The sequence below is a fragment of the Asparagus officinalis genome, chromosome 2 (assembly GCF_001876935.1).
Source record: "Asparagus officinalis chromosome 2, Aspof.V1, whole genome shotgun sequence".
NCBI lineage: Eukaryota > Viridiplantae > Streptophyta > Magnoliopsida > Asparagales > Asparagaceae > Asparagus > Asparagus officinalis.
This window is the reverse complement of record NC_033795.1, coordinates 8,132,065-8,150,589: the sequence shown is the minus strand read 5'-3', so window position 1 is coordinate 8,150,589 and position 18,525 is coordinate 8,132,065. Positions and strand designations below refer to the sequence as shown.

Sequence of the window (18,525 nt, the reverse complement as noted above, 5' to 3'; positions counted from 1 at the left end):
GTACCAGACCATGCGGCTTATCAGCGGTGAATACGGGCATTGGAGCCAGAGAAGGAAATCGAGAAGGCGTCGTATAATTCGTAGCCCCGGCGTGGCCAACCGCCACACCCTCCGGGAGAACCTCATCGGAGAAGGTCGCTGCAACAAGAAATAAAAAGTCAATTGAGACAAAATCCGCTGTAGGGGCGAAATCGCCCATCGAACAGAGGAGGGCGAAATCGCCTATCGAAAGGGGGAACCCATTTCGAACGAGGTCTATCCGTACAGCCTGCACTCCCCTCTAATGGGAAAGGGCCGAACTCGCCTTACGAAAAGGGAGTTCGCCTCCTCCCCACTGAAGGATTCGCCTGCCGGGACAGTACACATCCTCTAAAGGCAAAATAGGGCAGACTTTGCCCTAAATCGGGGAAATGAGTAACACTCACTTTCCTAAAATCCGACGCCTAAGACTTACAAGAGATCATCTGACGAACCCATCAACGTACCTGGGCGCGATTCCAGAGCACCGGCAGGCATGCCGGCGGAGAGACGGTCGGAATAACGTCCAGGGCCCGCACCCCTCACTTTGCACCTCTTAGATTTCGGAGCCATTGTACGATGAAGCGGGAATTCTTTCCTGGGATGTTCCTTTCAAGATTTGAGAGCACGATAACTCCCAATGGAGGAAAATGGCTGAATTAGAAGGGCGGAATTGTCCACGTGGCCACGACTGCCCTCGAAAAGCGAAAACCCTAACGGACAGAAGACGTGGCCACGATCAAATTCGACGGCTCAGATCACCCTCGGTAGATCGAAAGAACCGAGGTTGGCGGTTACATCCGACGGTTGAACCCGAAAACCACGTCCACGATGCGTCACGGGGCGAAACACACGAAATCGTGTTGTCAAACCACGATCGCCGCGACCCAATGAGACCGTGCCGCCTTAGCTGGGAAGCACAAGGCCCTATCAGCTGACACGTGGCTCATCTCCCGTCAGATCTGGGCCCACCTCAAGAAGGAAGGGTTTCGCCTGCAAATACTTGGCATGACCCCGCGAGTTGCGCGAAACTTGGCTCTCGAAGAATAATTTCGCCTGGACGACTCGCTCGCCACTAAAGGTAAAATCATAAACAAATCCAATGGAATGACCTCGCTTAAACGGTTAAAACCCACGCCTCAGACGGCTAAGGGTTAGAGCAGAAATCTTAGCATTAAGCCTAAGAGAGACTGTTCGACAACTCATCATACTGAGGGGAATAGTATGGCTAGACCGATTCAAACGGTGGTCGGTAAAGGCACATCAAACTCGTTGATAGCTGAGGATTTGCTAAAAATCCTAAAAGAAATCAAGTGCGCTTACTTCGCCGAAAATTTCTTCATTCAAAGTATTCCAGACCACACGCGAGCCGGTTTAGGTCTGAAAATTTTGAAGGGGGTCTTGTAGACGGTAAAAAATACCTCTATAGGCTTATAGGAAATTCGCCTGCGAGAAGAGCTCGCGCACCCGGTTCTCTGACACGGGCCTAAATCGCATGGACATCGCACATGCTCGATTCTAGGTTCGCCTTACGGTCGGCTCGCCAACACGAGTTAAGATCGATCAGGAGTTCGCCTTTCACTCAACTCGCCTGCGTGCTGAGATGGGCCTTCCCATCTCTCTCGAGCCGAAGGAAGAGAGCACGATACCCCAGGACCGTCAAACGGCCGCTCGCAGTACGCGCAGCACGAAAGCCTGGACAGGTGTCGAGTCAACCTGAGCATTCATAAATGCGACTCACCTCGGCTGTCTGAGCCAAGAGCTGGATCCGCCGGCACTCGGCAAGCTGGCTAGACCCACTCGAGTACTGTATACCTACTTCACCGCCTCTCCTGACCGGAAAGGAGAAAGCATCGTGCTCAAAGCACGCCGGGCGGTCACGCACAGTACAAGTGATCGGACAGACACTTCATCGATCTGCGAACTCATAAATGCGGTTCATTAATGCTGGTCAAATCCACTCGGATGGCGGTCGTTTGTTGCCTCACATACAAGAATGGGCCTTCCCATCGTAGGTGACAAGACATAGAGCACAATCCCTGGAATGACCATTCATGGTATCGAGGAACGGCGAGACGTCTCTGAAGAGGATGTGGTCACATCCCACAATTCAAGGAGAAGTCAAGCTGTCCTTCTTTCATTTAAAAACCCCTTCCAGCACGATGGAAGGGAGGTCGCAAAACTTGGAGAAAAAAGAGTTGAGACCAAGCTGTTAGCAAATCCTTGCATTACAGCACTGCTGCCTAGTTCCGAGCTCCGATCGCCGACGAACTAAGCAGACCCGAACTCCATTGCCCCGAGCTTCTACTGCGAACTGAAGCTCTCCAGCAACCTCATTCAAACGGTCCAAGGGAAGCAGACTCGACCCGAGCATCGAGCGAAGCGTCCTATAGCCACCTAAAGTCCCCACACAAAACAAAGAGGGCCTTCCCTCTGCTTCTGTTGTAAACATTTGATTTGTTAGTTTGTAATAAGCTTTCTTATAAATACAAACGAAACTCCTTTCTTCGGAAGAATCAAATTTTCACCCTACAGAAGATGGCGACCACAGTGGGAGCAGCTGTTTCATCGAGTGAAATGGTGGTGGCTCAGTTTGATGAGGTTACTATCGGGACGACAGTAGAGTCCCTCGAAATCGAGTTCGACCAGGCCAAGTACGAAGAATACTTGTCCTCCTCCTCCTCGGGTGGCAATGCGTCCCGCAAACGCCACAGAGCTGTGCGCCGAGGCCGACCTCAGACGGTCAAAGCCTCCGCACCCGAGGGTTCCAACCGAGTCTCATCGGAGGAGCCCACTCCCTCGCGATCGATCAAGGCCAAGCCAGAGATCGAGCGCAAGAGGCAAGGGTCTGCCAGATGGATCGCCAAGCGGTCCACACAGACACCTACCTCGGAGGAAGCGCCGGTTCACTCCGGCACAAACCGCAATGCCACAACCCACGGTGACGTTCTCCCCGCTGGGAGAACTAACCAACAGCGACGGCAAACACCCGTCAGACAGGGGGTCCAAACCTCCATTTCTGGCCACTAGTACAGTTGGGCATCCGCTGCTCCACGTGCTGGGATGGGCCATCCCATCTCTCTCGACCTGAAGGGAGAAGGCACAGTACCCTCAGACCGTCAAGCAGCCGCTCACAGTACTAAGGCCTGGACAGGTGTCGAGTCAACCTGAGCATTCATAAATGCGACTCACCTCGGATGTCTGAGCCAAGAGCTGGATCCGCCGGCACTCGGCAAGCTGGCTAGACCCACTCGAGTACTGTATACCTACTTCACCGCCTCTCCTGACCGGAAAAGAGAAAGCATCGTGCTCAAAGCACGTCGGGCGGTCACACACAGTACAAGTGATCGGACAGACACTTCATCGATCTGCGAACTCATAAATGCGGTTCATTAATGCTGGTCAAATCCACTCGGATGGCGGTCGTTTGTTGCCTCACATACAAGAATGGGCCTTCCCATCGTAGGTGACAAGACATAGAGCACAATCCCTGGAATGACCATTCATGGTATCGAGGAACGGCGAGACGTCTCTGAAGAGGATGTGGTCACATCCCACAATTCAAGGAGAAGTCAAGCTGTCCTTCTTTCATTTAAAAACCCCTTCCAGCACGATGGAAGAGAGGTCGCAAAACTTGGAGAAAAAAGAGTTGAGACCAAGCTGTTAGCAAATCCTTGCATTACAGCACTGCTGCCTAGTTCCGAGCTCCGATCGCTGACGAACTAAGCAGACCCGAACTCCATTGCCCCGAGCTTCTACTGCGAACTGAAGCTCTCCAGCAACCTTATTCAAACGGTCCAAGGGAAGCAGACTCGACTCGAGCATCGAGCGAAGCGTCCTATAGCCACCTAAAGTCCCCACACAAAACAAAGAGGGCCTCCCCTCTGCTTCTGTTGTAAACATTTGATTTGTTAGTTTGTAATAAGCTTTCTTATAAATACAAACGAAACTCCTTTCTTCGGAAGAATCAAATTTTCACCCTACACACCCGAGAGAAAGCCCTGACTTTTGTTTTCATAAAAGCTCTGGCTTTTGTTTTCACAAAAGCTCAAGTCAACCTCTATATTCCTGTTTCACAAAGGAAACAAGAACAAAAGTGAATATCTCAACAAAGTGGGATATACACTCTTCCTCTCAGCAGTTCTAGGAATGAATGTCGAGGGAACTTACAAGCAATAGCCAACTCTTATTCACTCTTCCTCTCAGCAGTTCTAGGACTGAATGTCCAGGGAACCTACAAGCAATAACCAACTCTTGTTCCAGCTCAACCTCTCATCAGTTCTAGGACTGACTTGTCAAGGGAACCTACAAGCAAAACCAACTCATAGTTAAGACACGAGATTTACGTGGTTCGACAAATTTGTTTACGTCCACGGGAGGGGTTTTTCACTATGAGGAGAATACCAAACTTGTACAACTTACAAGCTCTCTCTCTTTCTCTCTCTCTCTGATTTTTCTCTCTTCAAAATCTCTAAAGAATTTCTACTCTTTTTCTTTTCTTCCCCACCACTTCTCTCTTCCTCACTTCTCCTATTTATAGGCAAAGAAGAGGGGACAAGAGAGTATGGGTGAGCATGGGGGGAACATAGGTGAGCATGGGAGGAGCATGAGGGGTTCCACCATCTCTTGTCCCATCCCACATTCACACTAGCATATGAGCAAAACAATTATGAACAAGATACAACACTTAACAGAGGATAGTCCTTGGTCTTCGGAACTATTGTAAATTGTCTTTTTGTTAGAGGTTACAAGATTATCACAACAGGATAGCCGAGCAGATCTATCTAAAAATTATGACTGTCAATTTGATAGATTTTCAACAGTAAATAAAACTATAAAGCTATTGTTCTAAATTGTTAGAAAATTCACTGCAAATAATCAAAAGTAATTCCAAAAAAAGGGTTAGAAACGCAGTCCTGAGAAAGGGGTAATCGTGTGATCACTGCCTTAGAATAATAGTCGCCGCTTTCGCAGAGGCAATTCTACGACCACGGTTAGCGGTAAGAACCCCCCGAGAAGGCCGGCACCAAAGTTTACTGTGAACTTTTGGTCTCTTGCTCAATGGATGTTTGCCCGACAAATTAAAACCAGAAATCAAAATATTGTAGAGAGTTATGAGAGAGAGAAAGAATAGGGATTGCTTACTTTTTTCCTCATATTTTTTATCATTCATCAAGATCCCTTTTGTAGTTATCTTCATTTTCCCGTTGAGATAATTGCTGCCATCAGGAGGAGGAAGTTACGCTCGTTGATGAGGCTGAAGAGGACGCCGACATTACCGCCATATGGAAAGTTCCGCTCTGAGGAAAGAGGAGAGAGCAAAGGACTCGGGTATTAATTAGGAGAAACGGAACATAGAGAAGAAGATAAGAAGAGAAATAGATATTATGTAAATACACCCCTCAAAAGTGTTGAATATCATGTCTCCATGATATTATTTTGATGATAACAATTTATACAATGTGTATTATACAAATACACTAACTTTTATATGCAGCTTTTAATATCAAAATATGAATAAGTGCAAGTTGAGTTCAAGGCATTATGAAGTGAAGAAGATGAAGAACATATGAGATAGTGTATTTTACATTTTCTTTACGTAGAATTATTGTACAAGCCTTGATCACTCACACACACACGTAAATATTAGAACACACTAACATAGGCTTAGTGTGTTGGTTAACTATAGAAATCCCCTATGTTAACCATTAGAGTTATAGTTAATAATTGAGCATCAAAACATTTAATTCATATTATTTTTTAACTCTTAGTAGTCGACTAATTAGAATAGTAGTCGACTACTCATGTATATGACCTAAATATAAGTTTCTATCAGTTTACAGTATAGTCGACTAATTTGAATAATAGTCGACTACTCAAGCTTATGACAGAAATATAAGTTTCTGTTATTTTTACAGTATAGTCGACTAATTGACTTTACAGTCGACTACTGAAGGTAAAATACATTTTTCCAATTTCTGTCTAATTACAGTATAGTCGACTAATGACCTTTATAGTCGACTACTGAGAAATTTTTTGACTTCACAGAGTCTGTTTAAATTTAGTATATGTTTGTGGAAAATTTACAGTAAAAGAAATGAAAGAAAATTGATTTGTATTCCTTTAATCTCAGTTACAATTGGATTTCCTGATTACAAAAGAGAAGAGGATTGATCTGAATCCTCCCCTTTGTTTAAAACTGAGTTCTTCACGGTAGCGATAGAGTGCCTCCTTCGAATGCTTGCGTCGAATTTGCTCTCTGTTGACGATCCGAATATCTTGATTCACTGGAACGATGTCTTCTCCTCACGATTTGACGTTGTGGAGAACTTGCGTGGCAAGTTTAAAACTCTTGATGAGTTGATAACTCTGATCGAGTTTAGAACTCTTGAAAAAGAGTTGATTTGAACCGAGAATCGGTTCTCAAGCTAAGGCCCAAGGCTTCAAGGAATGCTCCAAATGATGAATGTCGATCTTTCCCTTTGCTGCCAAGAAGTTCCAACCGGCCGACCCCTGAATTGAATTGATTTTCAGTTATTTATAGGGGATTAAAGGGTGTAACCACCTCCTTAATTCGCTCCTCCGTGGGGCTAATGGGATGTAACCGCCCCCTTAAATCACTTATGAGTGGAGTTGTGATCCCCTCAGATCGTGGGAAACAGTTTTGAAACTGTTCAGCTCGTGTTTGAACGAGTCAAACGCAAAATCCATGTTCTGATGCGAATTCTGCGTTCAAACGCAGTGTTCGGAAGCTCAGACGCAGCAATTTGGAAGCTGTGTTGGCATCTTGTTGAAAGCTGCGTTTGACAGGTTGGGAGCTGCGTTTGACGGCAGGTGAAAGCTGCGTTGATAGCTTTCGGAGACTGCGTTTGTGGCCGAACATGAACTGCGTTTGCAGCTTTTGGAGCTGCGTTTGTAGCTTTTGGAGCTACGTTTGTAGCTTTTGGAGCTGCGTTTGCAGCTTTTAGAGCTGCGTTTGCAGCTTTTAGAGTTGCGTTTGAGCTGCGCTTGGAGCTGCGTTGAGCTGCATTCGTAGCTATGAACGCGATGCGTCTTGATGCTGGTGTGCGGGGAGGACTTCCACAGTTTGACTTGAAGAGACCGTCGATTTGTAGTCTCTTTCTGTCGAAGCGTTGCAAAGATCGTCATTTTGTAATCTTTGCTTTAGCTCTATGATATATGAGAGTCGTCAGATTGTAACTCCCGATGTTGATTATGAAGGATGTTTGATTAGAGCTTCCATCAGTTGTCGTGAAGGTCGTCAGATTGTAACCTTTAGCGATCTACGTGAAAGTTTTCAAATTGTAACCTTCTGGAAGTCGTCAGATTGTAACTTCCATCATCGGTGTTTGATGGGGATCAGCTATCTATTGTGATTTTTAGACAGCCTACAGTATAGTCGACTATTCTGTCTTGTAGTCGACTACAGATACAGATTTTCAGTTTTCAAGTTTATTGGATTTCTTAAAACTAAATACCCAAAACCCAAAACCCAATACCCGTTTCACTTAAGTAGAATTCATCTCAACCATATATTTTCAACTCTATCAATCCTAGCCACATATTTAAGATAAAATCTTCACCTTTTATTCTTTTTACAATTAAATCTGAACCATTCAATTTAATTTTTTTAGAAAAACAATAAAAACCTAAAACTGCCCACTAACCTCTCTTAAAACCGATGCTTCTTCTTCCTCTCCTCAGAACCCATTGAATCCAAGTTAGGGCATCATCTTATTTTCATTTTTCTTCTTAAAACCTTCATCAAATTCATTGTTTTCTGAAGTCTGACAGATCCTGTAGTCGACTACTCCCAGTCATAGTCGACTAATCTAGGGTTTTAACAGTTTGTGGTAATTTCTCAACTTGATCTTTGTATCTTTTGATATTTTCTGTTTAATCATGTCTAGAGCTAAGAAAGCTAAGCAAGTTCATACTAATGTCAACGATGAAATCATCATATACTTAAAAAGTCCTGATTTACTTGAAGAATTTAACAAAATATCCACTTTTAAAGTTCTTCCAGGACGATTTGTAAAATTTGATGATTTTATTCCATGGAACTTTGGATCATATTTTGATAATGTGGGATTGCTTGAATTATTCTCTGCTGAAAATAGAAAACCCACATATTCTTTTCTTGTTCAATTGTTCTATACTAATATAGAACGTGTTGGAACTATTGGTGATACTGAAAAGCTTAAAACTCTTGTTAAAGGAATAGAAATTGAATTGACTACAAAGTCAATTGGAAAAAATTTTAATATTCCTTTTCAAGGAGTCTCTCTTAGGTCTATTAGAATGAATGATTCAGATTTATTATCAAATCATATATTTCTTCCTAGTTATAGCAAACCTTTAAATAATACAAACAAACTTCGTCCAATTCCTAGATTCATTGCACGAATCTTAGCATATAACTTATTTCCAAAAACTGGGAGTTTTCATTTTACTAGTTGGATTGCACATGCAATGCACGTGGTAAATTTATATTTTTTTGTTTTAAATTTATAATTTTATTTATAATGTTTTGATATAAAATTAAGGAATGTAAGTAATGGATAAAACATATAGACATAATCTAATCAATCAACATTTGAACAATTAAATTATATTTATTGATTGATTGGTAGGGGCAATGCAAATTTGTAAGCTGGTTAAGGGCTCACATTTATTTGTCATAAGTGAATTTTCGTTACAAAAAACATTACCGATTAGATTTACATTTAATGGAACACATTTGACTGTTTGAGAGAAACTTATAAGAATGTAAAATAATTACAAGTTAAGAAGGCAAACAACCGACATCTACCAACAATGAATTTTTTCCTTATGTATTTATGCAGTTTCTTTCACTGTGATGTAATTGTCCAAACATTATACATGCATTATGAGTCATGCTCTCAGTACAAATGTTTCACTCAATGACTCACTAAAGCTACTAAACTGAATGATTAATGTTACATTTGAGACGAGTAATACAACGTTAGAGGAATGACTCACTAAAGCTACTAAACTGAATGATTAATGTTACATTTGAGACGAGTAATACAACGTTAGAGGTTAGCCGTCGCTTTCTTTAAGAATGGAATGATTAATGTTACATTTGAGACGAGTAATACAACGTTAGAGGTTAGCCGTCGCTTTCTTTAAGAATGAGCTTTATTCAATAGTATTTCGAAAGTCTGCTTTCCAGAAGACTATCCAAAAGCCGAAGCATGTGGCCAAGCCAATCGAGCTCTTGCTGCACCTTCATCATTATAATTTAAACAATACCGATTAGATTTATATATAAATGTTATTAGTTCATAAATAAAAAAGAACAAAAAATACATGCATTTAATGATGAAGAATTAATTAATTGAATAGTTTATTGACTTAGTTTCATTGTTTCTATAGTAGTAGAATGTATTTTATAAACCCCATAATTTGATTAATCATGTGTCTATAATTGGGGAAAATGTCCAGAATCATACTCTTCGAAGTTAAGGGTGCAAGCTCAAAAATGATTACTAATTGTTTGCCTTTATTAGTTTATTTGGTAGTAAATGAGAGTCTTCTACATCATGGCTCTTTGAAGTTAAGTTGAAAAACTAAAAAGTAATTGGTAATTGTAGAAAGGGTGAAGAAGGTTTAGTGGCTGCCAATACTATTTAATCCTTGCTTCTTCTTCTTATTCTTCTTATTTTCTTTATTTTTTTTAAATTTTTTAATTTTTTGCTTTATTTGGTTTTATTCTGTAAAGTATTATGATGGCTGATGTTCAGGTGATGCTTTTGTTCGAAGGCTTCAAAATCCCATGTCTGGGGGAACTATCAAATGTTATATCCTAGCTTGTGGTGAGTGACTACGACGATTTGTTCGCTCCCTATCTTGTTATAACTGTTATATAAACTTTTGTATATGGGACTTTTTAAGTTATGTTTGCATCGCTCTTGTAAATTTTTTATATTTTAATATAATTTCAAATAATAGGTCACCTTGCCTTAATTTTTTTTTAAAAAAAAGACGGGAAGATGATTAAATACATATTAAACACTATAGTTTTTATCTAACTTGGACTTGAAAAAAGTTTAGGCCATACAAGTACTTGAATAAATTTAAAACTTAATAGATCCCACCATTTCAGATAACCTTAGGCATATGAAATAAGAAAGGGAAATAATAAAGGGAAAGGACAGACCATTCAGAAAAATCTGAATGTAGTACCTTGATAGCAGCAACATCAGATGCAGGAGGCTTAAGGTCCAATGCAATACCAAAGTAGAACATGTCCTTAGGAGGAATATTTAGGTTCTTGTGAATCTTCCCCATCAACGTTTAGATGATGCTCTCACATGGAGTGAAGTCCTTAACCTGCTCCAAATGCTTCAATGTCCTATATAAATATCATAGGACAAAGCTCCAATATAACAAAGAACCAATATATGTTTGGATATTTTCTTGATAATCAACTAAATTAAAAATGTTCAGCTAAATTACTTATAAACATTAGCACTTTCAATATTAAGTTTTGTACTGGTAAATCATGTTCCGGAATGCATAAAAAAGAGTAACACCAAAAGAAATCAATACATTTATGACAATTAAATTCCAAGGTTACTAATTTGGTCCACAGTTATAAATTTTATTGAACAAATAATCTTTAATTGTAGCTGTACTTGTAGTTTGTCCACATATTATCTAAATTATCAAACAAATATGTGCACTGGATATAAATTGGAACCTGTCCATGGATAAGTCCTATCTATTTTAATCTACAAACTCCATAGAAGCCTCAACACTATTTTAGTAGTACTTGAACCCATCAAAATGTTAAAATGCAATTTGCTACGAGTATTCACATTTGAAAAACAATGGTGTATTGTCATTGCAGACATTCATTTTATTTATATCGTGCAATTTTCTGAACCTATAGCAAAAGGAGATTGTAGTTACCAACTTGAGGTTGACATAACACACCTGAAGGTATTTATGATAAATTGCAAAAGGTGCATAATATGATAAAATTGGTAGTAAATCTTCATTATACTCTTCACATCCATTTCTGTTGCAGCAACTATCAACCTGCAAGATTAAAAGGAAAAAAAATGCAACACTTTAACAATCAGTCAAATAAATCTTGTTTAAAGATATTTTATCCCAATTTTCTACCTAGTAAAGCCTTTAACTTTCCATGTTTTTTTGTTTTCTGATGATGGCTTCCTTACTGCAGTTATTTTTTTTTGGAACTAAGGTAGAAGTGATATGTTGTTTGTCATAAACTCCATCAAAAGAAAATGGCAATAAGGACGTATTACATGAATTATAATGCAGTTCTAAAGACTGGATGTTCGGGTCCTTTTCAAAGGAAACATCCACATTGTTTTGAGATATAGATAATACAGAAAATGGTGCTTGAAGAATCCTGCATCAATAAGCATCATTACTTCAATAAGTAGACTGCGGAAAATGTATATCCTCGTTTCTGTATAATTTTCCTCTTCGATTGTTATGCGGTTAGAGCATGTAAAAGGGATGCTGGACTGTACCTGCGGCAGACTTTGTTGAATGTCAAATCCTCCATACGAATCCAAGGCATAGCATTCTTTGTTGAATGTCACCAAAGCCTCCATTGCCATTGTCTGACCATACGAATCCAAGGCATAGCATTCTTTGTTGAATGTCACCAAAGCCTCCATTGCCATTGTCTGAAACTCACAATTGGAGCTACCCATAGCATTCTTTGTTGAATGTCACCAAAGCCTCCATTGCCATTGTCTGAAACTCACAATTGGAGCTACCAACACTAATTAAAAAACATGAATGCAATGAAAATTACAACTCATGTTATTACTTTGTCATCTTCTATCTCTTTCTCATTTATATTCCCATCGCAATGTTCAAAGCTCATACTTCACTTTTTCCAGGTCTATATCTTCATTTGTACTTGGTGGAACTTTCACCTTCACCATACCTTCACTTTTTAAATTATTTGAAGTTAGAACATAAATAAAGAAATAAAAAGGATAGCGAACACTTGGGCTTCAGAGATTTGGCAGTGCGTGTGAAAAGTGAAGGGTTAAAAAGTAAAGGGTTATTCACATATTACCTTCTTTCAACACCTACAATCTTCCATCTCTTTCTCATTTCTCTTCCTATCACTGATTTTTTAGAATCATCGCCGCTATTAATTATTTCATACCACTGATCTGCTTCACAATATGATAGCCAAGGTAGTAATAGAAGTTAGCCGCGGCAAGAAGAAAGTATATGCAATGCAGTGCACAACAGAACAAAACAAAAATGAATCTCCGCATCGATCATGGCAAAACCTACAGGCTTCACAAGGAGACAAATGCAGATAAGTATAAAATAATGAATACGACGACCTAAAAGTGTCCATATTATCAAGCAAGAACACCTTTGATGTGAAAAATAATTATGCACGGAACTGATCCATATTTCTCCTAACAAGGGTCACATTCCATTTTGACCATGAATGATGATCTACTGTAAGGTGATTACAATCCTTAATAAGAAACCGCATACTATCATCTTATACTGCCTCAGGTTGAAGAATAATGATTATTCAAAAATAAAAACAACAAAATAGAGATAGGCCCATCCACAATCAAACAATTTCAAAGAAAGAAGCTTTATCTTTTTGGACTCAAATCCCCCCTGCCACCTCCGGGAACTGTGTCTGACAAGTTTATCGAATATTATCTTCAAACACCATTAACTGATGAAAGGTACTACCTTCAAAAGTGCATATGTAGTCGAAGAAGAAAGAATATTCCCAATTGTACAGTCATTTTACAATGCTAGAAAGCATTGACTTTATTCTTCTTACTAACGAAGATAATGTTCCACTTTAGCAATATGAATATAAACTTCTGGTACCAAACATTGAAGTGGAAACCACCAGGAATAAGCCTCTTTTAAGTAATGAAAATATAGTTCTACATATTATTCAAATTATGCAATTCCAGGCAAGCAGTGGTTAGTAAGAGGGGGCTAGAACTACCTATATATTTGAGATATACTGGTAATTTCCTGTTCCTTGTGAAATGATCCTGCAAATTTGATGGTTAACTTCAGTAAGGAAAAAAATATCACAGCAGCAAGAAGAGCTGTGGATGAACACATCACAAGTATAAATCACACGCTACACCAATATATTAACAAAGATGTAATTTATATGATATTGAAATGTATTAGATTTGCTTATAAGAAAATTAAAACTTATATCATAATAAAATTTATTAAAAGACTGAACAAGGATATTCAAGCATTATTAGCTGAAAATGATAGTGGTTTTCCAGATATAAACTAATAAAACCCAAATGATTTATTTAGAAAATTATTAGCTGAAAATGATAGTGGTTTTCCAGATATAAACTAATAAAACCCAAATGATTTATTTAGAAACAGCAGTAAACCTGATAAGATTCACTAATTCTGCAACTTCTATTAAACAGCAATAAAATATAACTTTAGCGACTATACCTAGCACAGACCTTTATCTTTTGAGATAGCCATAGACCAATATCCAGAAGAAGGCGATTTCCAGATTCGTCCTTTTCATTGATGATGCCCACATGTTGAGCTACATGGTCCTGTCCTGCTCCTTCTGCCACCACAATAACTATGTGACCATTTTCTTTAAGTCGTTGTTCAACAAACTCATAAAGACCACCGGGGCCTTCCAGATAAAATGGGGATTCCGGAATCGAACAACAATCCTGTTGCAGAATATAACTAAGAAGTTCTAGAATTAACATAAATAGTTAAGCAAAGTGTGAACTTGCTGATAAAAAAGCATAGGAAAATAATTCCTACTGAAGATTGTAACTTGGAGATAATGTTGGGCTTGTATTAGTATTTGCGATTGTGCTCCATGTGGGTGCATGGGGGTTTGATGATATGCGCTCTGTTAAACTTCCGAAGGAGTTGAGGCCTATGAATGTGCATACAATTTGTGGTAACTAATGGATCTGCAGGTAGCACATATCATCACCGCCAGTATTTATGCATAAACATATTATGTAGGTATTTCCACATGCATGCATAATACAGTCATGTCTGTGGGTTTTTATTTCCACTAAGCTTTTAATTTTGTCATTGAACAATTAATGCAGAGTAATAACTAATAATTCTTTCATAGTACCAACCGCAGCTGAAAGATAGAGTTTTCCTGAAAAGCATGTCGAATTAAATTTCTGCATTTTTTTAAGTAGTTTGATGGAGGTATTACCACATCTCTACTCGCCAAAGTAGCATACATGGCAATAAACCCTGCAGCAAATACAAGAATTGCCCCAGCATTAGATTGATTGGCACTGAGTTTTCAACTTCAAAGTGAAAGAAAACAAGATTTAAAGAAGCATTTAAAAGAGAGATATTGTTGTAATAATGGAAAACGTCAAAAATGCCAGCTTACCGCTGTAGCGACCCATGAGCTTTACAATACCAACACCATTTTCTACACTTTCAACTTCGACATGCGCAGCATTTATGGCCCTCTGTGCTTCTTCAACAGCAATATCGAAACCAAAAGATTTGTCTATTACCTGAAACCACCAAAGAACTCATCCACCTTTCCACAAGAAAACTGTGTAAAAGCATAAAAGAAAATGTAATGTGATACACTACACACATAACCCTGACACAAATATGTGGGCTTATGCTTCAATAATAGAATCTTTCAGCTTATTTCTTCTTCCTCCATCAAACATAGTATATCCTGGCTACTTTATCAATGGAATACCCTTTCTCTAATTATTCATTCTATTAAGGAAAGTAAAATCTACAAACATATGGTAAACCTAAATATATTATTTACATGTTCATTTTCGTTCTGTTAATTCATCATATAAGGAAGTTTTGTTCAGTTTGGTCATTTCAAGGTAGTTACAGAAAAATACATATATACTACAAATTAAAAAAGAGCAGCATGAGGTGTCAAATAAGTAATTAATCATATAATTATAATAAGCATCAGAACTTAAAACAAGTATTCAAAAATTTCCCTTCATGCACAATGTGCATAATTTCAATTTTAGCAAAAGTGAACAAAGTTCAAGTAACAATTCTGTGAAATAGAGTGCTAAAGTAAAGTCACAGAAAATAAGCATCAGAACTTAAAACAAGTATTCAAAAATTTCCCTTCATGCACAATTTGCATAATTTCAATTTTAGCAAAAGTGAACAAAGTTCAAGTAACAATTCTGTGAAATAGAGTGCTAAAGTAAAGTCACAGACTCCCAAAAGTAAGGTTGTCTATGGATATGTAATCAGGAGCAAATTCAATTCTGATGTTTTTTTAATCTCGTCATTGTTAGAATTATTCATCAAATGTGGGGTACTGAATGTTGCCTGCTGCATATTTTCAAAGATGACATTCAGGAATCTAGTGACATGGAACACAATGATACACGGCTGTGTTCAATTTGGATTTCCTACAGCATCGCTGAGGCTTTTCTGTCTTATGCAACATAAAGAAGGTTTAATGCATGATGCCACATCTATAGCTGGTGTTATCGAAGCCGTTGCATAAAAAAAATTAAAAGATATCAAAGGCGAAATCAAAAACTGAAAAATAAAAGAACTAAATTAAACTAAACTTACTTTATACTCACGATAAAGCTACTGAACCTTTGTCGCTTGAATCTGTAGAAAATTGAGAATTAGGTCAAAATTATTAGAATTAGAAGAAAATGAGAGGACTGGAGAAATGAAAGGCGATAGGGTGAATTAAGCATAACTAAAGCTTAGATCTAGGGTTTAGTATAGAGGAGTGAAGACGAAGAAGACAAACCTTTCTGAATGCCAGAATTCTGAAAACTGTGTAGATGAATGCTGAGGCGTCGCGATGATGATTAGGGCATTAATAGTCATCTTTGCAAATTGATGAGTGGAAGTTCGTGGGACGGCGATAACAGTAAGCGATGAACTCTTCACCTTCAGCGGAGAGAAAAACGCTTAGGTAACCGAAGATCTCTTCGGCTTCGGCAGAGAGGAAGGCTGATTTCGCTTAGACTTGATAAATTGGGTATATTTAAAAGAGGTAAAGGTTAATTTGGGAAGGGGAAAGTTTTTCAGGAACTGGCTCTTTTAAAGGGTAGATAGATTTCCCTAGACTTAGCAAAAGCACTATATGCTATAATGAGAAATATTCAAGTTAATTGGGCAGAAGTTTATTATGATAATCTTCTGACAATACCAAAATGATTTCTTCCTTATGGTGCCTTTTTAACAAAAGTTTTTAACAAATTTCATGTGGATCTTCATTCTGAAAATTCGGTTGTTCGTTCCATTGAATTCTTTGATTCCAATGCCCTAACTAGGATGAAGTTAACAAACAAAATCCTCAAGATGAACCTCATCCTCATCAAGAAGAAATTCCACAAGATATTCCACAATCTTCAACTCAAGCAGGACCTTCAACTAGTCAACAACCACCACAAATGGATACATAACCCTCTTGTTTCTCGGATGCGCAATATAATACTTTGTCTGCATGCATCCTTGAGTTAGAGACTGGTCAGCAAGCTCTTTTCTCCCAAAACAGTTACATTATCAGTAATCAGGAGGAGTTAATGAAGGAATTTGATAACTTGGACTTGAAGCTTAGTGCATTCTTCCAAGGATATCAACCTCCTCTAGCACCTTAGAAGATCATGCATGCATCATTTAGTTTTTTGGTTGAACTTTATGTTTATTTTCAAAACAATTATGTTCTTTTGTTAGTTATCTATGTTTAAGTATCAAAAACTATATAGTTGTGGGTTGTTATTAAGACATATGTAATGTGCTATGTTGCTACTATGTCAAGTATGTTGATTATGTGTTTACATTACTATGATGTTGTTTGAATAGTTAATATATGTGCTATATATTTTAAACAGATTATGGTGATGAACATTGTGGAACTTTTGGTCTTTATGGCAAGTCTTTGCCTACCTATTTGGATGAGTGAAGTTATGAACTATGTTCATAATCTGGATGATTTGTTTGAAGTATTAGCTCATGTTGAAGAAATAATGTCATGTTTAGCATAAATGTTTTTCTTTTTGTTGATAACAAAGGGGGAGAAATGATATAAATATTAGATTTATGTAATATTATAGACTCTAATATGCATATATGCAGGGGGAGTAAGTATGTTTATTTCATAATGTTTAAATTTGTTTATAAAATACACACATATGCATAAATTATTTGTTATCATCAAAAAGGGGGAGAATGTTGAATATCATGTCTCCATGATATTATTTTGATGATAACAATTTATACAATGTGTATTATACAAATGCACTATCTTTTATATGCAGCTTTCAATATCAAAATATGAATAAGTGCAAGTTGAGTTCAAGGCATTATGAAGTGAAGAAGATGAAGAACATATGAGATAATGTATTTTATATTTTCTTTACTTAGAATTATTGTACAAGCCTTGATCACTCACACACACACACATAAATATTAGAACACACTAACACAGGCTTAGTGTGTTGGTTAACTATAGAAATCCCCTATATTAACCATTAGAGTTATAGTTAATAATTGAGCATTAAAACATTTAATTCATATCATTTTTTAACTCTTAGTAGTCGACTAATTAGAATAGTAGTTGACTACTCATGTATATGACCTAAATATAAGTTTCTGTCAGTTTACAGTATAGTCGACTAATTTGAATAATAGTCGACTACTCAAGCTTATGACAGAAATATAAGTTTCTGTTATTTTACAGTATAGTCGACTAATTGACTTTACAGTTGACTACTGAAGGCAAAATACATTTTTTTTAGTTTCTGTCTAATTACAGTATAGTCAACTAATGACCTTTATAGTCGACTACTGAAAAATTTTCTGACTTCACATAGTCTGTTTAAATTTAGTATAGTCGACTATTCTGTCTTGTAGTCGATTACAGATACAGTTTTTCCAGATTTTAAAGTTTGAATTAATGACTGTTTATAGCCGTTTTTAAACGTTTTTAAATTTTAAATAATTATCTTTTCAAGGGCTATAAATAGGTTATTTGTTCAGAAAAATACACAGCCTTACATACCCATAAGCTTTGATCTTTATGCATTTTTCAAGTGTAAAACATTCAGATTTTGAGAAAAAGAAAAGTTTCTGAAATTGCATTTGAACATTATTCAAATACTTATTGTTTAGGCAATTTACAGAAGTTTGAATCATTCCTAAGCCACTACTACACTACACTACAAATCAAGGAATTTACAGAAGTTTGAATCATTCCTAAGCCACTACTACACTACACTACAAATCAAGGCTTATAGGAATCGAAATTGTTATCATTCCTAAGCCACTACTACACTACACTACAAATCAAGGCTTATAGGAATCGAAATTGTTGCTTCAAATGTTTTCTCGGTTTGTGAGAGGTGTTAATCTCTTGGTTTAGAGATTGGTGTGCATGCAAATTGGCAAGGTGTTTGTCAATTGGTGTTATAATTTGCAGGGACTTGCAAATTGGTCAGGTTTGCTTTT

General features: G+C 37.9%; 1 protein-coding gene and 1 long non-coding RNA gene across 4 annotated transcripts; both read right to left on the bottom strand.

Annotated features, from left to right (window-relative positions):
* LOC109829384 lies at positions 9,125–11,632 on the bottom strand. The gene is made up of 3 exons (XR_002244006.1): positions 10,981–11,632; positions 10,228–10,396; positions 9,125–9,268 (listed from the first exon to the last, which is right to left on the bottom strand). It is a non-coding gene; the product is annotated as an uncharacterized LOC109829384 (long non-coding RNA).
* On the bottom strand, positions 11,741–16,129 carry LOC109830130 (ATP-dependent 6-phosphofructokinase 4, chloroplastic-like). 3 transcript variants are annotated; one of them, XM_020397290.1, is made up of 8 exons: positions 15,821–16,129; positions 15,631–15,672; positions 14,444–14,573; positions 14,258–14,298; positions 13,521–13,745; positions 13,028–13,076; positions 12,110–12,209; positions 11,741–11,979 (listed from the first exon to the last, which is right to left on the bottom strand). In XM_020397290.1, the coding sequence occupies exons 3-8, from the start codon at positions 14,457–14,459 to the stop codon at positions 11,901–11,903; spliced, it is 510 nt and encodes a 169-aa protein (XP_020252879.1). In that variant the 5' UTR covers positions 14,460–14,573; positions 15,631–15,672; positions 15,821–16,129; the 3' UTR covers positions 11,741–11,900. The 3 variants fall into 3 exon arrangements, with proteins under 3 accessions (XP_020252879.1, XP_020252880.1, XP_020252881.1); XM_020397291.1 differs by having other exon boundaries at positions 11,741–11,974; XM_020397292.1 differs by having other exon boundaries at positions 11,741–12,339.

Bases quoted from the DNA above. Each gene is read 5' to 3' on its own strand.
- LOC109830130 (XM_020397290.1), bottom strand. The intron at 13,077-13,520 runs GTCTGTGCTAGG...TCAAATTTGCAG, and splicing joins GGCTATCTCAAAAGATAAAG to GATCATTTCACAAGGAACAG. The intron at 12,210-13,027 runs GTAGTTCTAGCC...ATTGTGAAGCAG, and splicing joins AGTATATCTCAAATATATAG to ATCAGTGGTATGAAATAATT.